Source organism: Gopherus evgoodei, chromosome 3, assembly GCF_007399415.2.
Source record: "Gopherus evgoodei ecotype Sinaloan lineage chromosome 3, rGopEvg1_v1.p, whole genome shotgun sequence".
NCBI lineage: Eukaryota > Metazoa > Chordata > Testudines > Testudinidae > Gopherus > Gopherus evgoodei.
In genome coordinates, this window is record NC_044324.1 from 11,413,168 (window position 1) to 11,430,253 (window position 17,086).

At 45.9% G+C, this 17,086-nt stretch overlaps 1 protein-coding gene across 9 annotated transcripts in view; it reads right to left on the reverse strand.

Annotated features, from left to right (window-relative positions):
• ASXL2 (ASXL transcriptional regulator 2) overlaps positions 1-17,086 on the reverse strand; it is a 237,837-nt gene that overhangs the window by 4,502 nt on the left and 216,249 nt on the right. For all 9 annotated transcript variants that reach the window (XM_030555054.1, XM_030555056.1, XM_030555057.1 and 6 more), the window contains 3 exons: positions 7,690-7,786; positions 4,145-4,250; positions 900-1,629 (listed from right to left, as the gene is read on the reverse strand). In XM_030555054.1, the coding sequence (XP_030410914.1) occupies positions 900-1,629; positions 4,145-4,250; positions 7,690-7,786 (933 nt within the window). The remainder of the gene's footprint in view (positions 1-899; positions 1,630-4,144; positions 4,251-7,689; positions 7,787-17,086) is intronic.

The window sequence follows — 17,086 nt, forward strand, 5'->3', positions numbered from 1 at the left end:
TGATGTAGACATTGAAGTTCTCTCACTGTGTATAACACACTGCCAGTGAAGAAGCTGCAGCTATCTGTATACACACAGCCCTGTTGGCAGAGACAGTGTCACATGACCTAAAAAAGTATGTCCATTATTTGCCAAATGGTCAGTAGTAGTAAAGGTATTTGATAAATGGAACCTTCCCTTCACAGCCTCTCTTTTATTGTTCCCTTACACCAGTGGCTGATCTACATCTAGATTGCAGCAGGAATCTAAGCTCTTGCTAAGCCTCAGCAGGTGGTTGGCTCTTAGAGCTGAGAGGCAGCCGAAAAAGTCTTTCCCATTTTCTGCTCGGATTGAGAGAGAGACAGCAGATTGCATCCCGTCAGTCACACCAAGCCCCAAAGGAGTGATACGTAGTCTTGAGGTCCTGGTGCTCTGTTTGGGGAGCTGGTTTTTGTTTGACATAATGTGGGAAGCTGCCAATATCCCTCAATCCTCATCCACTATTCAAGTCTTGGGGATGTTCACACATCTACAGTGCACTGCACACTCCTCCCTGCTATTTGTCTTGGGGACTCCTCGACAGCTTTCCCAGTGCTGCTCCATATTGATCTATAGTGTCTCCTATTATTCCAGTCCTGGGCTTTTACAACTGTGCCACTGTACTGACCTGAAATACCCTTTGACAAGTGTGCATGTGTCAGAGAGCCTTATTTAACCCAGTCAGCAGGCCAGCAGACTCCCGTGGCCAAATAGCAGGGCTTTGGGATTCCTGTATCGAATACTTTCATTACTATAACATGCATGAAGCAGGATTTACATGGACAGTCGAAATCAAAACAGAGGCAAAACATTTTTGTAAGAGTTACCAGTGGAAGTGGCCTGTATAACCCCATGATAGACTTGTCTCCAGTTTCCTTTACCTTGAGTGGGGGAACCTTTCGCCCCTGTGCCCCCTCCCCAGCTGCAGGAAAGGACTGCGGTTGGGTCCGAAATGACTGCTGGTACTGGCAGTTGTCCATGACTCGTGGCTTTTTTTCAGGACTGATTGGTGCTTCCTCCTGACTCTCTGACTTCCTCTTGAGGCCCTCAGCATTGACATCCATTTGTTCAGTTGCAGGGGGTTCCTTTTTAGATGTCTCCTGTGGAGTCACTTGACTTGCCATGCTTGCCACTGCTTCGCCTGCTTTGGGGCTCTTTGGTTTGTTTGGGGCCAAGGCTGAGGTGCTTGTGTTCTCCTTTACTGACAGATCCTTGGATGGAACATGCTGTCTTTCTTCGTCTGCCTTCTGACCAGAGGCAGCTTGTGGCTTCTCTTGCATGGATTCCTTAGTACCCTTCAGAGGCCTAGAGAGAGTTTGGTCATTAAGTTTCAGAGCATTGTTATCTGAGGAATTTACTGATGCTGCAGGTTTGCCTGATTGGGGATGCACATCTTCTCTTCTTTCCTCTCCTCCTTTTTTCCCTGCTGGTGGTGGCACCTGCACTGCTTGTGCTTTAGACTCTGACAGAGGAGTTCTCTCTTCTTTACTGGGTGGTGCCTTGGAGACTAGCATGCATTTCATCTGTTCAGCTGGTGGATTCCTGGCCTGTGTGTCACGAGTGCTGGTGTATGTTGTCAGTCTCTTGGATTCTTCAGGACTCATTCCAGAACTAACAAGAAAAAAGAAAAATTATGTATTATAAAATGTAAGTCTGAAAAAACCATTATTTTGCCATGAAAATGTGGGCAGAGGATTCTGTATCCATATTAGAATCTAAAGAAACACTTCACACATACCATTTCCCCTGATTTTAAGCCCACCATTTTTGATGCTCTTCATTGTAGCTACCACTCTTCCAACCCACACAGGTCCTGCAGCAGCGCTCTTTAAAAACCAACCAGAAGGGAGGGGCCCTATTACATGGCACAGGGCTTTCCTTCTACACAGATGCTAATTATCCCAGGTCACAAACTGAAAAGGATTGACCAATGGCGAAACTGTTCAACATTCAAGCAGTTACTATGGCTGGCTATAAAAGTTCCCTTTAAGCAGCCATCCCTGGATATAGCAGTAGGAGACTCCAATAAACCCAGAGGGCTTCCATCTGGCTCCCCTAAACCTTAATCTCACAACCTGGAGTTTACAAAGGGGATCTAGAAATGGATACAACCCCCAAAGAGAGTGAACCATTTTTTTCAGCATTTTGTGTAGTACTGAAGCACCCTCAGTCTAAAAAAGTTAAGGAATAAACATCCTCCAGGAGAGCATTTCTGTTTGCAGATGAATAAAGGTCTCCACATCTAATATTTTTCTCAACCCTGCACCCTCAGGAAGCTGGGAGCCTCTCACTAGAGTGCCCCTAATACCCCACCAGCCTGGGTAACAAATGAACAAGCTGGAAATCTGAACCTGAATTCCCAGAAAAGCAGCTGATGCAGCATTCACCCCCAGCACACTATCTTGTAATAGCTACTGATACAAACGTGGTCTGTGGCATGAATAAAAAGCCAGATGTCTACTGAAGCCAGAGAGCACCATGGGATTGATTCCAACCAGCCCAATGATAACGAACGTGATTTTAAACACTCTCTCATGTTAGTTTCATAACCATTGTCTTTTTCAAGAAGAAACTCTTGGCAGACAGAGATGTCACGTGGTACAACAGTATCCATTTCTGAGAAGTGCAGAAACCAGATCTGCAGCTCCCTCCAATCCTGCCCTTGTACAAGGAATCTCCATTAGTGTGTTGTCCCTAGTGCAGGGGCATCATTTACTACAGGCCAAGAGGGGCAGTTGCCCTCCCTAGACCTTGGTCTGCTCCCCTCCCCCTGACTTTTCATAGGTCTATATTCTCCATGATGTCTTCCACTTTTGGTTCACCTCATTCTTTTCAGGATATACTATAATCACACATAATGTTCTTTATGCTGACAACTTCCCCTCCCACCCCCAACTCTTCAACACACAAGAATTTTTCTGAAATAATGCCCCTCTGCAAGAACCTGGAGACATTGCAGGAAAGGACACTTGACTTTTTAGTGAAGTCTACTGTTGTCAAGTGTATTTTAAACAAGGGCTTAACCTTTGGGGCAGTTTAACAAACTAAGACCTCATCTCTATTGGCCAGTGCCTGCTGCTCCACATTCGTCTGTGTCACTAACCCACCAGAGCTTGGATACTCATGATCATGAGAATAAGGTTTGGAGCAGCCCAAGCTCTCTGAGGGTTAAAGCAGCACAGATGAATGGGCAGAAGGCGAGGTGATATCCCAGAGCTGAGCACAGCTCCTCATCATTGAAGTTCTGTAGAGAGACGAACACTTCATTAATTATTTTAACAATATCAATCCTACCTCTGTTCTTTTCGCTTTCTTATAGCATACAAGCAGCAAAGAATCCTGTGGCACCTTATAGACTAATATAAGGTTGCATCTAGGATGCATCTGAGGAAGTGGGTATTCACCCACGAAAGCTCATGCTCCAAAACGTCTGTTAGTCTATAAGGTGCCACAGGATTCTTTGCTGCTTTTACAGATCCAGACTAACACGGCTACCCCTCTGATACCTTATAGCATACAGCTACTGATCGAGGAACCTGAAATGTCCTGCAAACCCTCATCCCACAGTGGGGAGGCAGGGCTGCTTGTAGCTAGGAATAAGGCAGACAGAACAATCTGTGAAATCCACACCATACTTATTCTGAGAGTTCAGCTCAACAGTGTGTGAATCAAGACATAAAGGGAATTCACACAGTTCTGCACAGCTGCGGAACATGTGAAGGTCAAAAATCACAATCAAGGACAAAGTAAATGTGAATAATTTAGTTGGCTGGAATATGCCAAGAGAACCTTAAGAGATGGACCTTCCAAAACTGTGAGAATAGGGGTGGGGAAGAGAGGTGTGAAGCCTAGACTACATCCACCACTGCAACAGGCAAGGAACACTAAAGCTAGACTGGATAAAGAACTGGAAACATGTTTTAGGGAATAATCCAGCACAGACCAGGAATTAATTGGATGACCTAATAGGTCTTTTCTGTGATTCCATTACAGCCAGGGGAGTTAATCCTCAATCAATTTAGAAGTCCAGTGAAAAAGAGGGTCCCATGAAAGAAAATGAGCTCCGAATTCTGGGAACTGGTGCCTCAGGACATGCCATGAAAGGAAAGACAATCCAGTTTCTTACCTTTGACCATAGTAACTCTCAAAGAATCGTTCCTTCCATAGCTCCACTTTCTTCTCCTTTTCAATCTCCTGCCGTATTCTCAGTTGCATTTCTGGGGTGAACTCACCTGCAATATACAGAGGGATATCAGCAAGAAGGTCAATCAACAAGAAGAATTAGGCCAACTGCAATCATGGAGAGACAGCCAGACTTCAAGATCCCTGTCATTTTTTAGATAAACCAGTGCATTGGGAACTACTACAGCAAGGTTTCTTTTATAGACTATGTATTATTACGGATGTAACACAATGGCCTTGACTTGCAACTATTAGTTTATTCGTACTGTCTTTCAAGAGGGGATGTAAAACCAAGGTCTTGTGGTCATTTAAGAATCCTATGGCAGTATTTGCAGTTAATAAGCCTCAATGTCCTAACAAATTCCAGCTTGAGTACTTGCATTCTGCCTCTTTAAATTCCCCTTTCAATTGCAACTTAGAATAAGAAATAAAGAATAATCTTATTCATCACTATTGGGTAGCGTTGCTGGATGCCATTAAACCACTTTTGTAGTCCAGAGGTGGCTGCAATTCATGCCTAGTGAAATGGTCAATAATGTTATTTAATTTTCCAACTGTGCCTGTCATAAAAGTTAAAAACAAGCTATCAAAACATGTCAACTAAACCTAAAAACCTTCCCACACCAGTATATACCCCTTTCTATTATTCCCCCTCTGCCAATCAAATCTTCCTCCCTGCCCCCAAGAAAGGCTGGGAAAACGGCTGAGATTTGCAGTGTTGTATGAAGCCAGCTCTGGCAGCTCATGGGAAGGGAAGGAAGTTTCTAAGCCAAGAACTCCTAGATGCCAGACCACTTCCTTTTAAGCCACCAAGCTGTTACTAAGGATCCACAGAGGACCCCACCTGCCATACTATCATAGTATGAGAGCCACAGTTCTCTCCAATAGCCAAGACCCAATTCATTTAAGACTGTATAAATCAAACCCAGTACTTTAACCTTCTTCTAGCAATCAACTGGCAGCCAGTGCAGATCACAGAGTAATGGTGTAATGTGCTCTCTGTATGGAAAATAAAGGGTTGGTTGTCCTCCAGTAACTGTGGTTCTTTGATACGCTGTAGTCTGTGTGGATCTCACTGTAGGTGCACATATGCCTCATGTGTGAGACAGGAAACTTTTCAAAGCCGCGTGCGCACCCTGTGCCTCCTCATGCTCCTGTACAAGAGCATTAAAGGCAGAGCAACTGCAAGCCTTCCTCAGGCCCCATGCAACTAAAGCCTGGGATTTCTGAGTACTCCAAAAAGCAGGGAAGAAGGGGCATCATGGGATCCACCCTGACTACAGCATCTCCAAGTATCACAGTTACTGTAGAGCAGCGGTTCTCAGACTGTGGGTCAGGACTCCAAGTTGGTGGCTTAAGCTTGCTGAAGCCCGGGGCCTGAGCCCCACTTCCGGAGACTGAAGCTGAAGCTCGAGCCCCACCGCCTGGGGCCAAAGCCAAAGCCTGAGGGCTTCAGCCCTAGGCAGCAAGGCTCAGGTTACAGGCCCCCTGCCTGGGGCTGAAGCCCTTGGGCTTTGTGGTTGGCCTCCTCGCCCAGGGCACTGGGGCTCAGGCTTCAGCCCCTCTCACCTGGCATGGTGGGGCTTGGGAAGGCTCAGGCTTTGGTCCCCCTTCCTGGGGTCATGTAGTATTTTTTGTTGTCAGAAGGGAGTTGCGGTGCAATGAAGTTTGAGAGCCTCTGCTGTAGAGTGAGTAAGGGTTCTTTTTTCTTCAAGTGTGTGTCAGCATGGATCCCACTGTAGTGACTGGCAAGCAGTATTCTCTCGGGATGGTGGGAATGAGAACTATCAGTTGCATCAGTCAAACAGACTGGAATATTTTTCTGCCAAACTTGGCATCTGACCTACCAGCTAAATCCTCAGATTAGCTGTTCTCTAAACCAATCAGATGAAGCTATATGATGGTGGTACACAAAGCATGTTTCTGCCACACTGGCATCCAGACAATGATGAATTGACATTCATAATTTTAGTACATCTTTGAAATAAAGCAGTTGAGATAGAAAGGTGCCTCACTTGCTTTGCTAAACAACATCTCTGTATGCACTTAGAAGCAGTGGTCAGCATGCAGTCCAGGGGACAAATGAAGCTCACATGGTTCTGCAACGTGGCACATGGCTGCCCTTTTCTTCTGTATAAAAGTGTGGCTCACAGAAACTGCCAGTTCCAACTACAGTGTGGCTTGGATGAAGATGGAATGTTTCACTCTGCTTACCTATAGCCTCTGCAGGTTTGCACCTGGGTATACATGAAATGTATATGCAGGTTCCATAAGTGAGCCATGTTTGCTCACCCCAGTTTAGTCCCTCTTTTCTAATGAGAACAGTGCATCTCCACTACCATCCCAGCACATTACTTTTCAAGTATCTCTGCCTCATCTCACTCATTATGTGCTGCAAGTCACATTTTTTCAAAGGACAAGTCTCCAATCAAACCTCCTCTCTGCTCTTCAGTCTGGATAACCACTAGCTGGCACTTTGTCCTCACTGACCATTTTGAGTGCAGCTGTTTTCACCTGTTAAATTACTATAGGACTGGAATTTCTCCATTATGCATTCACTAAACACCTTTTATTTAACATTTATAGAGAGTCTTTGATGATATTAATTAAAGAAACAGAAGAAAATATTAAGATGACTGGAAAATGGGTGAATAACATTCACTATGTAGATGACAAAGTGCTGTTGGCTGATTCAGAAGAATGTCTGATCAAGTTGGTGGAGATTATGTATGAATATGGCAGAGTATGGTCTAGAACTGAATGTGGATAAGACATGGTGATATGCAAGAATCCTCGGAAAACATGCAAGATTCCAATGAATGACACAACTGTACAGCAAGTGAGATTATTGCTTTAGTATGCATCATTATAGAAGATGGAAGATCAGAAACTGAAGTCAGCACAAAACAGCAAGGATGAGAGACATTCTGGAAGAATAAACATCTGATGAGAAGAGACATAAATCTGAAGATTAAAGTCCAGCTCCTAAAAACTTACATTTGGCCTGTGTTAAATCACTGCTGTGAAACACGGACATGCAAACAATTGATAATAAAGAAATTACAGTTCTTTGAATTATGGTGCTATAGAAGAATTCTACAAATATAATGGGTAAGCTATGTAACCAACAAAAAAGATATTGGAGATGATAGGAACTCAGCAAACACTAGTCAGAGATCTTATGAAAAGAAAGATTTGATTTGCAGAACACATTTTAAGGGGTTCAGCAGGCACTTCATGTTTATGGGCACTGGAAAGGAAAGTTGATGGCAGAAGAACACAAGGCTGAAAAGGAAGACCTTAGGGGCAGACCATGTGGTATCCTGGGGGGATCAAGAGGGTTATTTTCCCACAAAAAGATTAGAAGAGGATCATAACAAACGGACTATCATGACTGCAAACCTCCAGTAATGGAGATGCCACATAAGAAGAAACTCCTCAGAAGTCCACAGTTTATAGCTCCTTGCTTCCCAGTGGCAAGAGACTCACCTTCTGACAACCTCTCTTTCCAGCCTTGGGCAGCTGAAGTGAAGAACTCATTGTTGAGTGCTGAGCCACTCATCTTCATCAAACCGTCTGCCCCAACCTGAGAGAAACAAAGCAAGCAAATGTTAACTCATTGAATACAGACTTAAGTGCCATGTACTGCCACCCGGGGATCAGAGGAGCAGATTTCGGTCTTAAGATCACTGCTTCGACTGATAATGCCTCATGGCACTCCAAAGCTGCTCTTCTGATTGATCCAGGAGTAAAATTATTGGCCTCGGAAGGTCCTTCTTCACCTAAGTCTAGGTACCATAGAATCATGCTGGATTTCTCTTGCCCTTCCACCTTCGCCCCGATCCTCTACCCTCCCACTGCCACGCACACATACACAATAAAAACCCTGGACAAATGAGAATCACAGGACCCTACAGGAGACAGGGAGAAGCACAAGCTGATGCTTTACAAGTTGCACTACTCATAACATAAAAGAAGCATTACAACTACCTCTCAAAAGGCTTCTGCAGGTACACGCTGCCCTCCCTTCTAAATGATCACAGAGTAAACTCTGAGCTGCTGTCAAAAACAGCAATGCTGGCAATTTCCAGGGGAAAACAAAAAGGCACACAAAGAGGAAGTCAGGGACATCAAAAGAAACATTTTAAAAGTCAGTCACATTGTTTAATTGTACTTTCCCATCTGTCAGTCTCCATATATTGCTTCTCGAGCTCCTTGCAGCAAGGACCATCTTTATGTTCTGTGTTTCTAAAGTGCCTACCACAATGGGGGCCTGGCCCACTAGGGCTCCCAGGTGCTATGAAAATACGTATAATAAATAATAATAATAGTGTCAAATGCGCAGAATCACAGCCATGGATATTTCAGACAGACCTGTGCCCAATAGGGGCCTATGAAATAATCAACCAAGTAGAAAGCTATGCTTCAGTGCGGTGTGCAAACAGAGAAAGTGTGTACTCTTGGCCAGGAGCTGTACACTTGCCACTTTGAGGAATGATAACAGGGGTAACAGGAGAAGATCTGGGTTTCTTTCTGCTCAATGTATCATAGAATTACGAGTCTCATATATTAGAAACAAGCAAAAACCACACAGTTCCATAAATCAGAGCAGCTCACCAGGGGTCAATGGATGGTGGCTTCTGTTCTTATACAAGATATAAACCTTGCTGTTAGGTTCCTGGCACTCTAAATCTGCCAAGGCTCAAACAAAAGAGAGATTTAGGGCAAAGGGAAGAAGAATTATGCAGCAAGCTTTCAACAATGCAAGATTTGTTTCTTTAAGAAAAGCATTGTTTTCACTTAATGTCAGCATTTGTGGTATAGATCATTTAGTTTAAAACAATGGCAGTGACTAACAGTGGGTTTGCGTGGGACAGACTTACACTGAGTTCTACAATGAGGGGTAGCTGAGCAGCTGTGTTGTAACGATTTGGGAAAGCAGAAATCTTTCTCCTGCTCGACTGCATGGAGCAGTATCCCTCACCTTGGCCATGGCTTAGTATATGTGCAGTGTATCAGAGGGGTAGCCGTGTTAGTCTGGATCTGTAAAAGCAGCAAAGAATCCTGTGGCACCTTATAGACTAACAGACGTTTTGGAGCATAAGCTTTCGTGGGTGAATACCCACTTCGTCGGATGCATACATGTGCAGAGTTGGTGTGGCTGGGTGTGAAGACATGCTTCTGTCAGCATCAGGTACTGGCAATTGCTGGAGGCCAGTTGGAGGGCTGGGTGGACCCTGGGTCATGTCTGATAAAGCACACTTTTGGTATGTGCCTTTCTGCTCTCTACAAGCCCGTTAGATAGTATTTTGATTTTCTGCACCAACACCCACACCATCCACTGGATCTCAGCCAAACACTTGGAAGACAAGTGTGTGACCACGCAGATTTGGCACATCTATGGCTTTACCTCTTCCCTTCTCCAATTTTCTAGTTTAAACAACTTTCCTTCTCCAGTTTACAGAGCCTGCAAATTCTCTGAGGAGCAAAATAGCACTGAGAGTGCTGAGCAGTTCTAAGAAAATTATCACAGTATTAGCTGAAATCTAAAATCCATCATCGGGGTCAGACAACATTTATTCAACTAGTCAGAACTCTTTCCCAATCAAATTCTGATTCAGCACAGTGACTTGGCATGTAGAGTGAACTAGATTGCACAAGCTAGAACCTTGGTAAAACAAGATCACATTGCAGGAAGAAAAGGAATGCAGGGGGGGAGGAATCTGTGACTTTCTAGTGGGGTTGCCAACAGGAAAATGTGCATTGTTTGCTAGGGCAAAAATTCTAAAGAGCCTAAGTGAGCCCAGATTTTTAATCTACAAAAAATCATCCCAGCAGCCCTAATATTCTTTCCACACTGAACACTTCAAAGGTAGAATTTTGAGGTTAGTCTGCAGTTTACAGTGCAGGGCCCCTATGGCTTTCTACACAAAGAGGTCTAAAGGGTATTCCCCAATGTAGTCCCAGGGGTGTTGTGCTTTTGGAGCTGGAGAAAGAGGAAGAAAAGACCTGCTAATATGTTACTCTAGAAGTCAGAGGGATATTGATTGTAAGTACTGCTGGAGGAAGTTACAAAATAGCATTTTAGCAGAGGCGCTTTCTGAGGTTATAGTGAAACTAGACAATCTTTCCAAGCTGTAACCAAAAGGGCTCACAGTTCCCATCTGAAGGAAGATAAAGTTTACTAACAAAGTTGGAGCACTGTACGTTGGGCATTTTATCATACTAAACTAGTAGTCAAAAGAGTCTTGATTGGAGTCTCGTGAGTTTTGGGATAGAACGTGGGAAGATGGATTGATTGATTCATATGAAAGGGTGAAGTTACTTTCAACAGAAATTTTGGATGCGGACATAGTGTGACCTTGTTTTTGGAGAATATTTTGTAGGGAGGATCAGCCATGAGACCCCCATCTCACTTGTCTGACAGAAATAATAGTGACTAGAAAGGCCACTTTCATAGATGAATGTAGGAGGGAACAGGTGGCTAGGGGTTCAAATGGTGATCTGGCAAGGCATTTCAATAGCAGATTGAGGTCCTAGGCCGCAGTAGGTTGGCAAACCTCTGGGTAAATGTTGTGGAGACCTACCAGGAAGCGTTTACTAATGCAGCACATGAAGATCGAGGTCCTGTCAATCTCATGATGGAATGCTGTGATGGCTGCGAGATGGACTTTGATCAAGGTCTTTGCTAAACCCGAGCATTTAAGTTCCAGTGGGTATTCCAACACTAATGGTATCAGTGTTGTAGAGGCCGTCAATTTTTTTTCTTGACACCAGGAGGAAATCTCTTCCATTCTGGAAGGCAAGTATTACGTGTGGTCACTTTCCTGCTGTTTAGTAATACATGTTGAACTTTTTCTGAGCAGGCTAGTTCTCCATGATGGAATCATGCAGGAGCCACGCTTGAAGGTGGGGTTTCTCCAGATTTGGATGAAGAGTGTGACAAATTTGGATGGTGACAGAGATCAGGTAAGGGCACCATGCTTGCCTGGGCCACGTCATGAGGATGACTTTCGCCTTGTCTAGTCGTATCTTGTGCATCACGTGTGATATCAGGGGAATTGGTGGGAACGCATACATGAGTTGTGCATCCCGTGTGATGAGGAAGGCGTTCCCCAGTGATCCGGGTCCCATTTGTGCTCTCGAGCAGAACATTGTGCATTTATGGTTCATTGGGGGAAACGAACAAGCCAATGAGGGGAGTGCCCCACTGGAAGAATATGGATAGCAGGACTCCTTCATTCATTTCCCACTCGTGGTCTCGAGAGAAGTATCTGTTTAGCGTGTCTGCTGTTGCATTCTGACAGCCAGGAAAATACAAAGCTGAAATGGTTATGTTGTGGTGTATGCACCAGTTCCACAGTTTCATGGCTTTAGTGCAGACAACCTGCCAACCTTAAGCATATTCTCACCAGCAACCACACTCCGCACCATAGCAACTCTAACTCAGGAGCCAATCCATGCAACAAACCTTGATGCCAACTCTGTCCATATATCTACACCAGCAACACCATCACTGGACCTAACCAGATCAGCCACACCATCACCGGTTCATTCACCTGCACGTCCACCAATGTTATATACGCCATCGTGTGCCAGCAATGCCCTTCTGCTATGTACATCGGCCAAACTGGACAGTCCCTATGTAAAAGGATAAATGGACACAAGTCAGATATTAGGAATGGCAATATAAAAAAACCTGTAGGAGAACACTTCAACCTTCCTGGCCACACAACAGCAGATTTTAAAGCAGCCATCCTACAGCAAAAAAAACTTCAAGACCAGACTTCAAAGAGAAACGGCTGAGCTTCAGTTCATCTGAAAATTTGACACCATCAGCTCAGGATTAAACAAAGACTGTGACTGGCTAGCCAACTACAAAAGCAGTTTCTCCTCCCTTGGTGTTCACACCTCAACTGCTAGAAGAGGACCTCATCCTCCCTGATTGAACTAACCTTTTTCCTCCTCTATCTTGGTGGGCCCTGTGCTTATTGGCAGATTTGCTTGCCTCACAGATTCACTCTGTGGGTCAGGAAACAGCCCAGAGACCTTCCCCTCTGGTAGAAGCCACAGTCCAGGTCAATTCCTCCTGTGTTTGATCAGGAGTTGGGAGGTTAGGGGAGAACCCGGGCCCGCCCTCTACTCCGGGTTCCAGCCCAGGGCCCTGTGGACTGCAGCTGTCTAGAGTGCCTCCTGGTACAGTTGCGCGACAGCTAAAATTCCCTGGGCTACTTCCCCATGGCCTCCTCCCAACACCTTCTTTGTCCTCACCACCGGACCGTCTTCCTGTTTTCTGATAACGCTTGTACTTCTCAGTCCTCCAGCAGTATGCCTACTCGCTCTCAGCTTTTTGCATGCCTCTTGCTCCTGGTCCCTCATACGCACTTCCTCTCCTCTGGCTCCCTGGCTTCCTTTGGCCTGACTGGAGTGAGCCCTTTTATAGCATCAGAGGGGCCTTAATTAGAGTCAGGTGCTTATAACTTGCCCAATTACAAGAGTTGATCCAGGATGAGATTCTCTGGGCTGAAAACAATAGGTCTTTCATCTCTTCCGCTATTGCCACAAAGAGTTGCCTGGATCTGTGGAATGGTTTAGTCCTCTTGATGTAGAAGGCGAAGGAACACCGAACATCCAATGAAGTGAAGTGAAGATGCCGCTCTTCTGAATTCTTGTGAGGCTTTGGGAAGAAGACTTACATGAAAATGGTGTGGTTGCTATCGAACTGCAAAACCACCTTTGGCAGGAAGGCCAGATGGGGATGCAGTTGGACCTTGTCCTTAAAGAACACCATGTATGGGGGTTCTGACATAAGGGCCCCGATTTCAGAGACACCATTCTGGCTGAAGTAATAGCTACCACAAAGGTGATCTTCCAGGAGAGAAACAGCAAAAGGCAAGATGCTAGTGGCTCAAAGGTAAGGCCTGAGTTTCGATAGGACCAGGTTTAAGTCCTATTGGGGAACTGAATCGTGAACTTGAGGGTAAAGTGTCTCCAATCCCTTAACAAAGCAAAGTGTCATCTCGTAAGAGAAAACTGATCTACTGCCCACTGGCAGGTGGAAGGCAGAAACTGCTACTAGATGCACCTTGATAGATGCGAGGGCCAGACCTTGTTCTTTCAGATGGAGTAAATAGTCCAGAATAGACTGAATGGAAGATCGAGTCAGAGAAAACCCTGGTTAGGATGACCATATTGAGAAACACTTCCACTTAGCAAGATAGGTAGCCCTAGTGGACACTTTCCTACTACCCAGCAAGACCTGTCCAACTTCTGCTGAACAGGCTTGCACCTCTGGGTTCAGCCATGTAACTTCCATGCAGTCAGGTGAAGGGACCCAAGCTTTGGATGGAGTAAATGGCCATGGTCTTGCAAAATCAGGTCTGGGCAGAGTGGGAGTGTTAGCGATAGTGGTACCAGAGTGCTACTGATAAGTCTAGCAGCGTGCCGATCCAGTGTTGGCATGGCCACACTGGGGCTATATGAATAACTCTCACCTTGTCCCACTTGATTTTCAGAAGAACCTTGTGAACCAGAGGAACTGGATGAAATGTATAGAATAGGAGCTCTATCCATGGAAGCAGGAAGGTGTCAGAAAGGGAGCCAGGACTGTGCCCACACAGTGAGCAAAATGGAAGGCATTTCCTGTTCTGGCTGGTCATAAACAGTCTACATGGGGAGATTCCCTTCTTTAGAAGATGAACCTGGTGACCTCAGGGTAAAGGTACCACTCGTGGCGAGAGGAGAAAGGTCTGCTGAGGTGATCTGCCAGAGTGTTCCGGGCTCCGGGAAGATGTGAGCCGAGGAGGTGGACAAAGTACTTCACGCAGAAGTCCCATAGACAGATGGCCTCCTGACACAGGGCAGAGGAGTGCGCTCCTCTCTGCTTGTTGATGTAGAATGTGGCTGTGGTGTTGTCAGTCAGCAATTGTATTACCTTGCCTGTGATCTGGGGAAGGAACAGTTGGCAACCCAAGTGGACCATTCTGAGCTCCTTCACGTTTATGTGCAGGGAGTGCTCTTTCAGGGATCACAAGGCCTGAATCCTAAGGCGACTGAAGTGGGTTCTCCAACCTAGGTCTGAAGTGTCTGACACTAGTGACACTGATGGCTTGGGGATGACAAAGGGAATGCCTACCGTTACCAACTGGGGGGGTGGGGAGGGGTCCTTCCACCAGTCAAGGGAGGCAAGGACTGGAGCCAGAACTTTAAGCACCAATTCCAAGTGGTGTCTGTTCGGAAAGTACACTGAAGCTAACTATGTCTGCAGGGGCCTGAGGTGCTGCCTTGTGCGCTGGACCACGTAAGTGCATGCAGCCATGTGTCCCAGTAATTTGAGGCAAACATAGGCTGCTGTGATTGGGTAAACCATGACCTTGGCTATGAAGTCCAGCATAGCCTGGAATAACGCCTCTGGAAGGAAGGCTCTGGCCTGGGTTGAGTCAAGTACTGTCCTGATAAACTCTATTCTCTGAACTGGAATGAGAGTCGACTTTTGTTCATTTACCAACTGGCCCAGTGCTCGGAAGGTGACTTGGACCAGCTGATGCTGTTCTTTACTTGAGCCTCGGAATGACTCTTGATCAGCTAGTTATTGAGGTACAGGTAGACTTGAACGCCTTACCTTCTGAGGAAGGCGGCTACCACTGGCATGCATTTTGTAAAAAGCTATGGGGCTGCACACAGGCCAAAAGGGAGATCCATGAATGGATAATGAATCTGGCTTACAATAAACCTGAGAAATCTTCAGTGGCAGCAGGTTTAAAAACAAACAAAAGGAAGTATTTCTTCACACAATGCACACTCAACCTGTGGAACTCTTTGCCACAGGATGTTGTGAAGGCCAAGACTATAACAGGGTTCAAAAAAGAACTAAGTAGGTTCATGGAGGATAGGTCCATCAATGACTGTTAGCCAGGATGGGCAGGGATGGTGTCCCTAGCCTTTGTTTGCCAGAAGCTGGGAATGGGTGACAGAGGATGGATCACTTGATGATTCCCTGTTCTGTTCATTCCCTCTGGGGCACCTGGCATTGGCCACTGTCGGAAAACAGGATACTGGGCTGGATGGACCTTTGGTCTGACCCACTATGGCTGTTCTTATGTTCTTAAGACAGAAATGTGAAAGTAAGTGCCCTTCAAGTCGACACCAGCATATCAGTCCCCTGGATCCCAGGAAATGATGGAGACCATGCAGAACTTCAGTTTCTTGAGATAACTGTCAAGCCAATGCAGGTCCAGGATGGGGCAGGATCCCTTGGCTTTTGGGATTAGGAAATATCAGAAGTAAAAAAAATCCTTCCCTGTCAAACTTTGAGGTACCTGTTCCACAGCCTCCATTTGAAGGAGGGTATGCACTTTAGTGAGATGAGGCCCTGAAACAAACTCTTGTATCAAAGGCCCAGTCTGAAGGCTGAACCAAAGTACTTCCAGGCATTGCTAAGCAAAAGCTGGGCTGTGAGCTAGAGGCAGGTCCCACTCATAGAAGTTGGCAAGAAGAGGGCTGCTAGAAGCAGGTGCATCCACATATAAATGCTAATAAGAGGAACTTGTGCCAAGATGGCACCTGGACATCCCGATACGAGGACACTCCACAGAGATAACAAGGAACAGGCAGGTGCATCTTAAAAACAGGATCAAAAGGACAGTATGATGGATAGATCTGTTTGTTTGAAACAACATGATCAAAGGGGGAGACAACACCCTAATGAGTCAAGGGGCTGTACCTCAATACGTCAGTAGAGATGAGTAATCTGTCCTGTAACTGTATAAAAATAGGTCCTGGAGTGCACATCTTTGTCTGACCTAGGGGGCAGTGGAAAGTCCCACCACTGACTGAGCTGGTCCATTGCCGGGGGCACATATTCGTAGTATGTCTTGTCGAGTCTATGGGAAACTATTACTGTGCTTCGTTTGACAATAAACTTGGCTCGGGTTCCTTCATACCTTACTAGAGTCTGTGGTCTTTGGGGGTTCTCTCGGGGTTTGCTGTGTCAGCTCTCTGCGCAGAGCCGGGGCAGCACACGGAGGGAACACGCATGCACCGACTGTTATCATCGAACAAGAGCAGAGCACCACACCGGTAGCTACTGACAACATGCACCTCCTGGGCTAGCAGTTGCTCATGAGAAGGGTCCCTGAAGAAGGACAGAGATGGGGAGTGGGAGGGAGGGAGGGTAACTGAAGGGTAAAACTGTCCACCACTATATTTAGCACCCATCAATCCAATGTGATATAGGACCATGCTGAGTTGAAGTGGGAAAGTCAGTCCAAAAATAAAGGAGATGCAGAATCCGAAATGGGAACCGCTACAGTGCACTCAGGCGCCCCTTCAAAACACCTGCAGGGGCCATTGGAGTACCGATGTAAACCCGGCAGCAAAGTTGAACTGGATGAGAGCAGTTGATGATGCTTGTAACCTCTGCCCTTTCTCTTAAACAGATCCCTGTGTTGGTGGTGGAGCTGAGAAGCAGGCCAGCCGTTGAGGCCTGAAGTGCTTCCTTGAAGTGGACGGTGCACAGAGGCCCAGGAACCTGAGGGTAGCTCTTATATCCTTCAGACTGTGAAGTTTTGTGTCCACTTGCTCCAAAAACAATGAGGAGACTTTGAAAGGGAGGTCCTGGATTGACCTGGAGGACTGTAGCCAAGAGCATCGCCTCATGGACACTGCTGAGGCCATTGTCCTGGCCACTGCATCAGCTGCGTCCAGTGCTGCCTGGAGAGAGGCTCTGGCAACATATTTTCCACTCCTTTAAGAAGGCAGAGAATTCCTGCCGTGAGTCCTGAGGCATTCAGTCTTTAAATTTGGACAAGGAGTCCCACAAGTTGTAATCGTATCTCCCCAGCAAGGCTTGTTAGTTTGAGATATGTAGCTGAAGACCAGTTGTTGA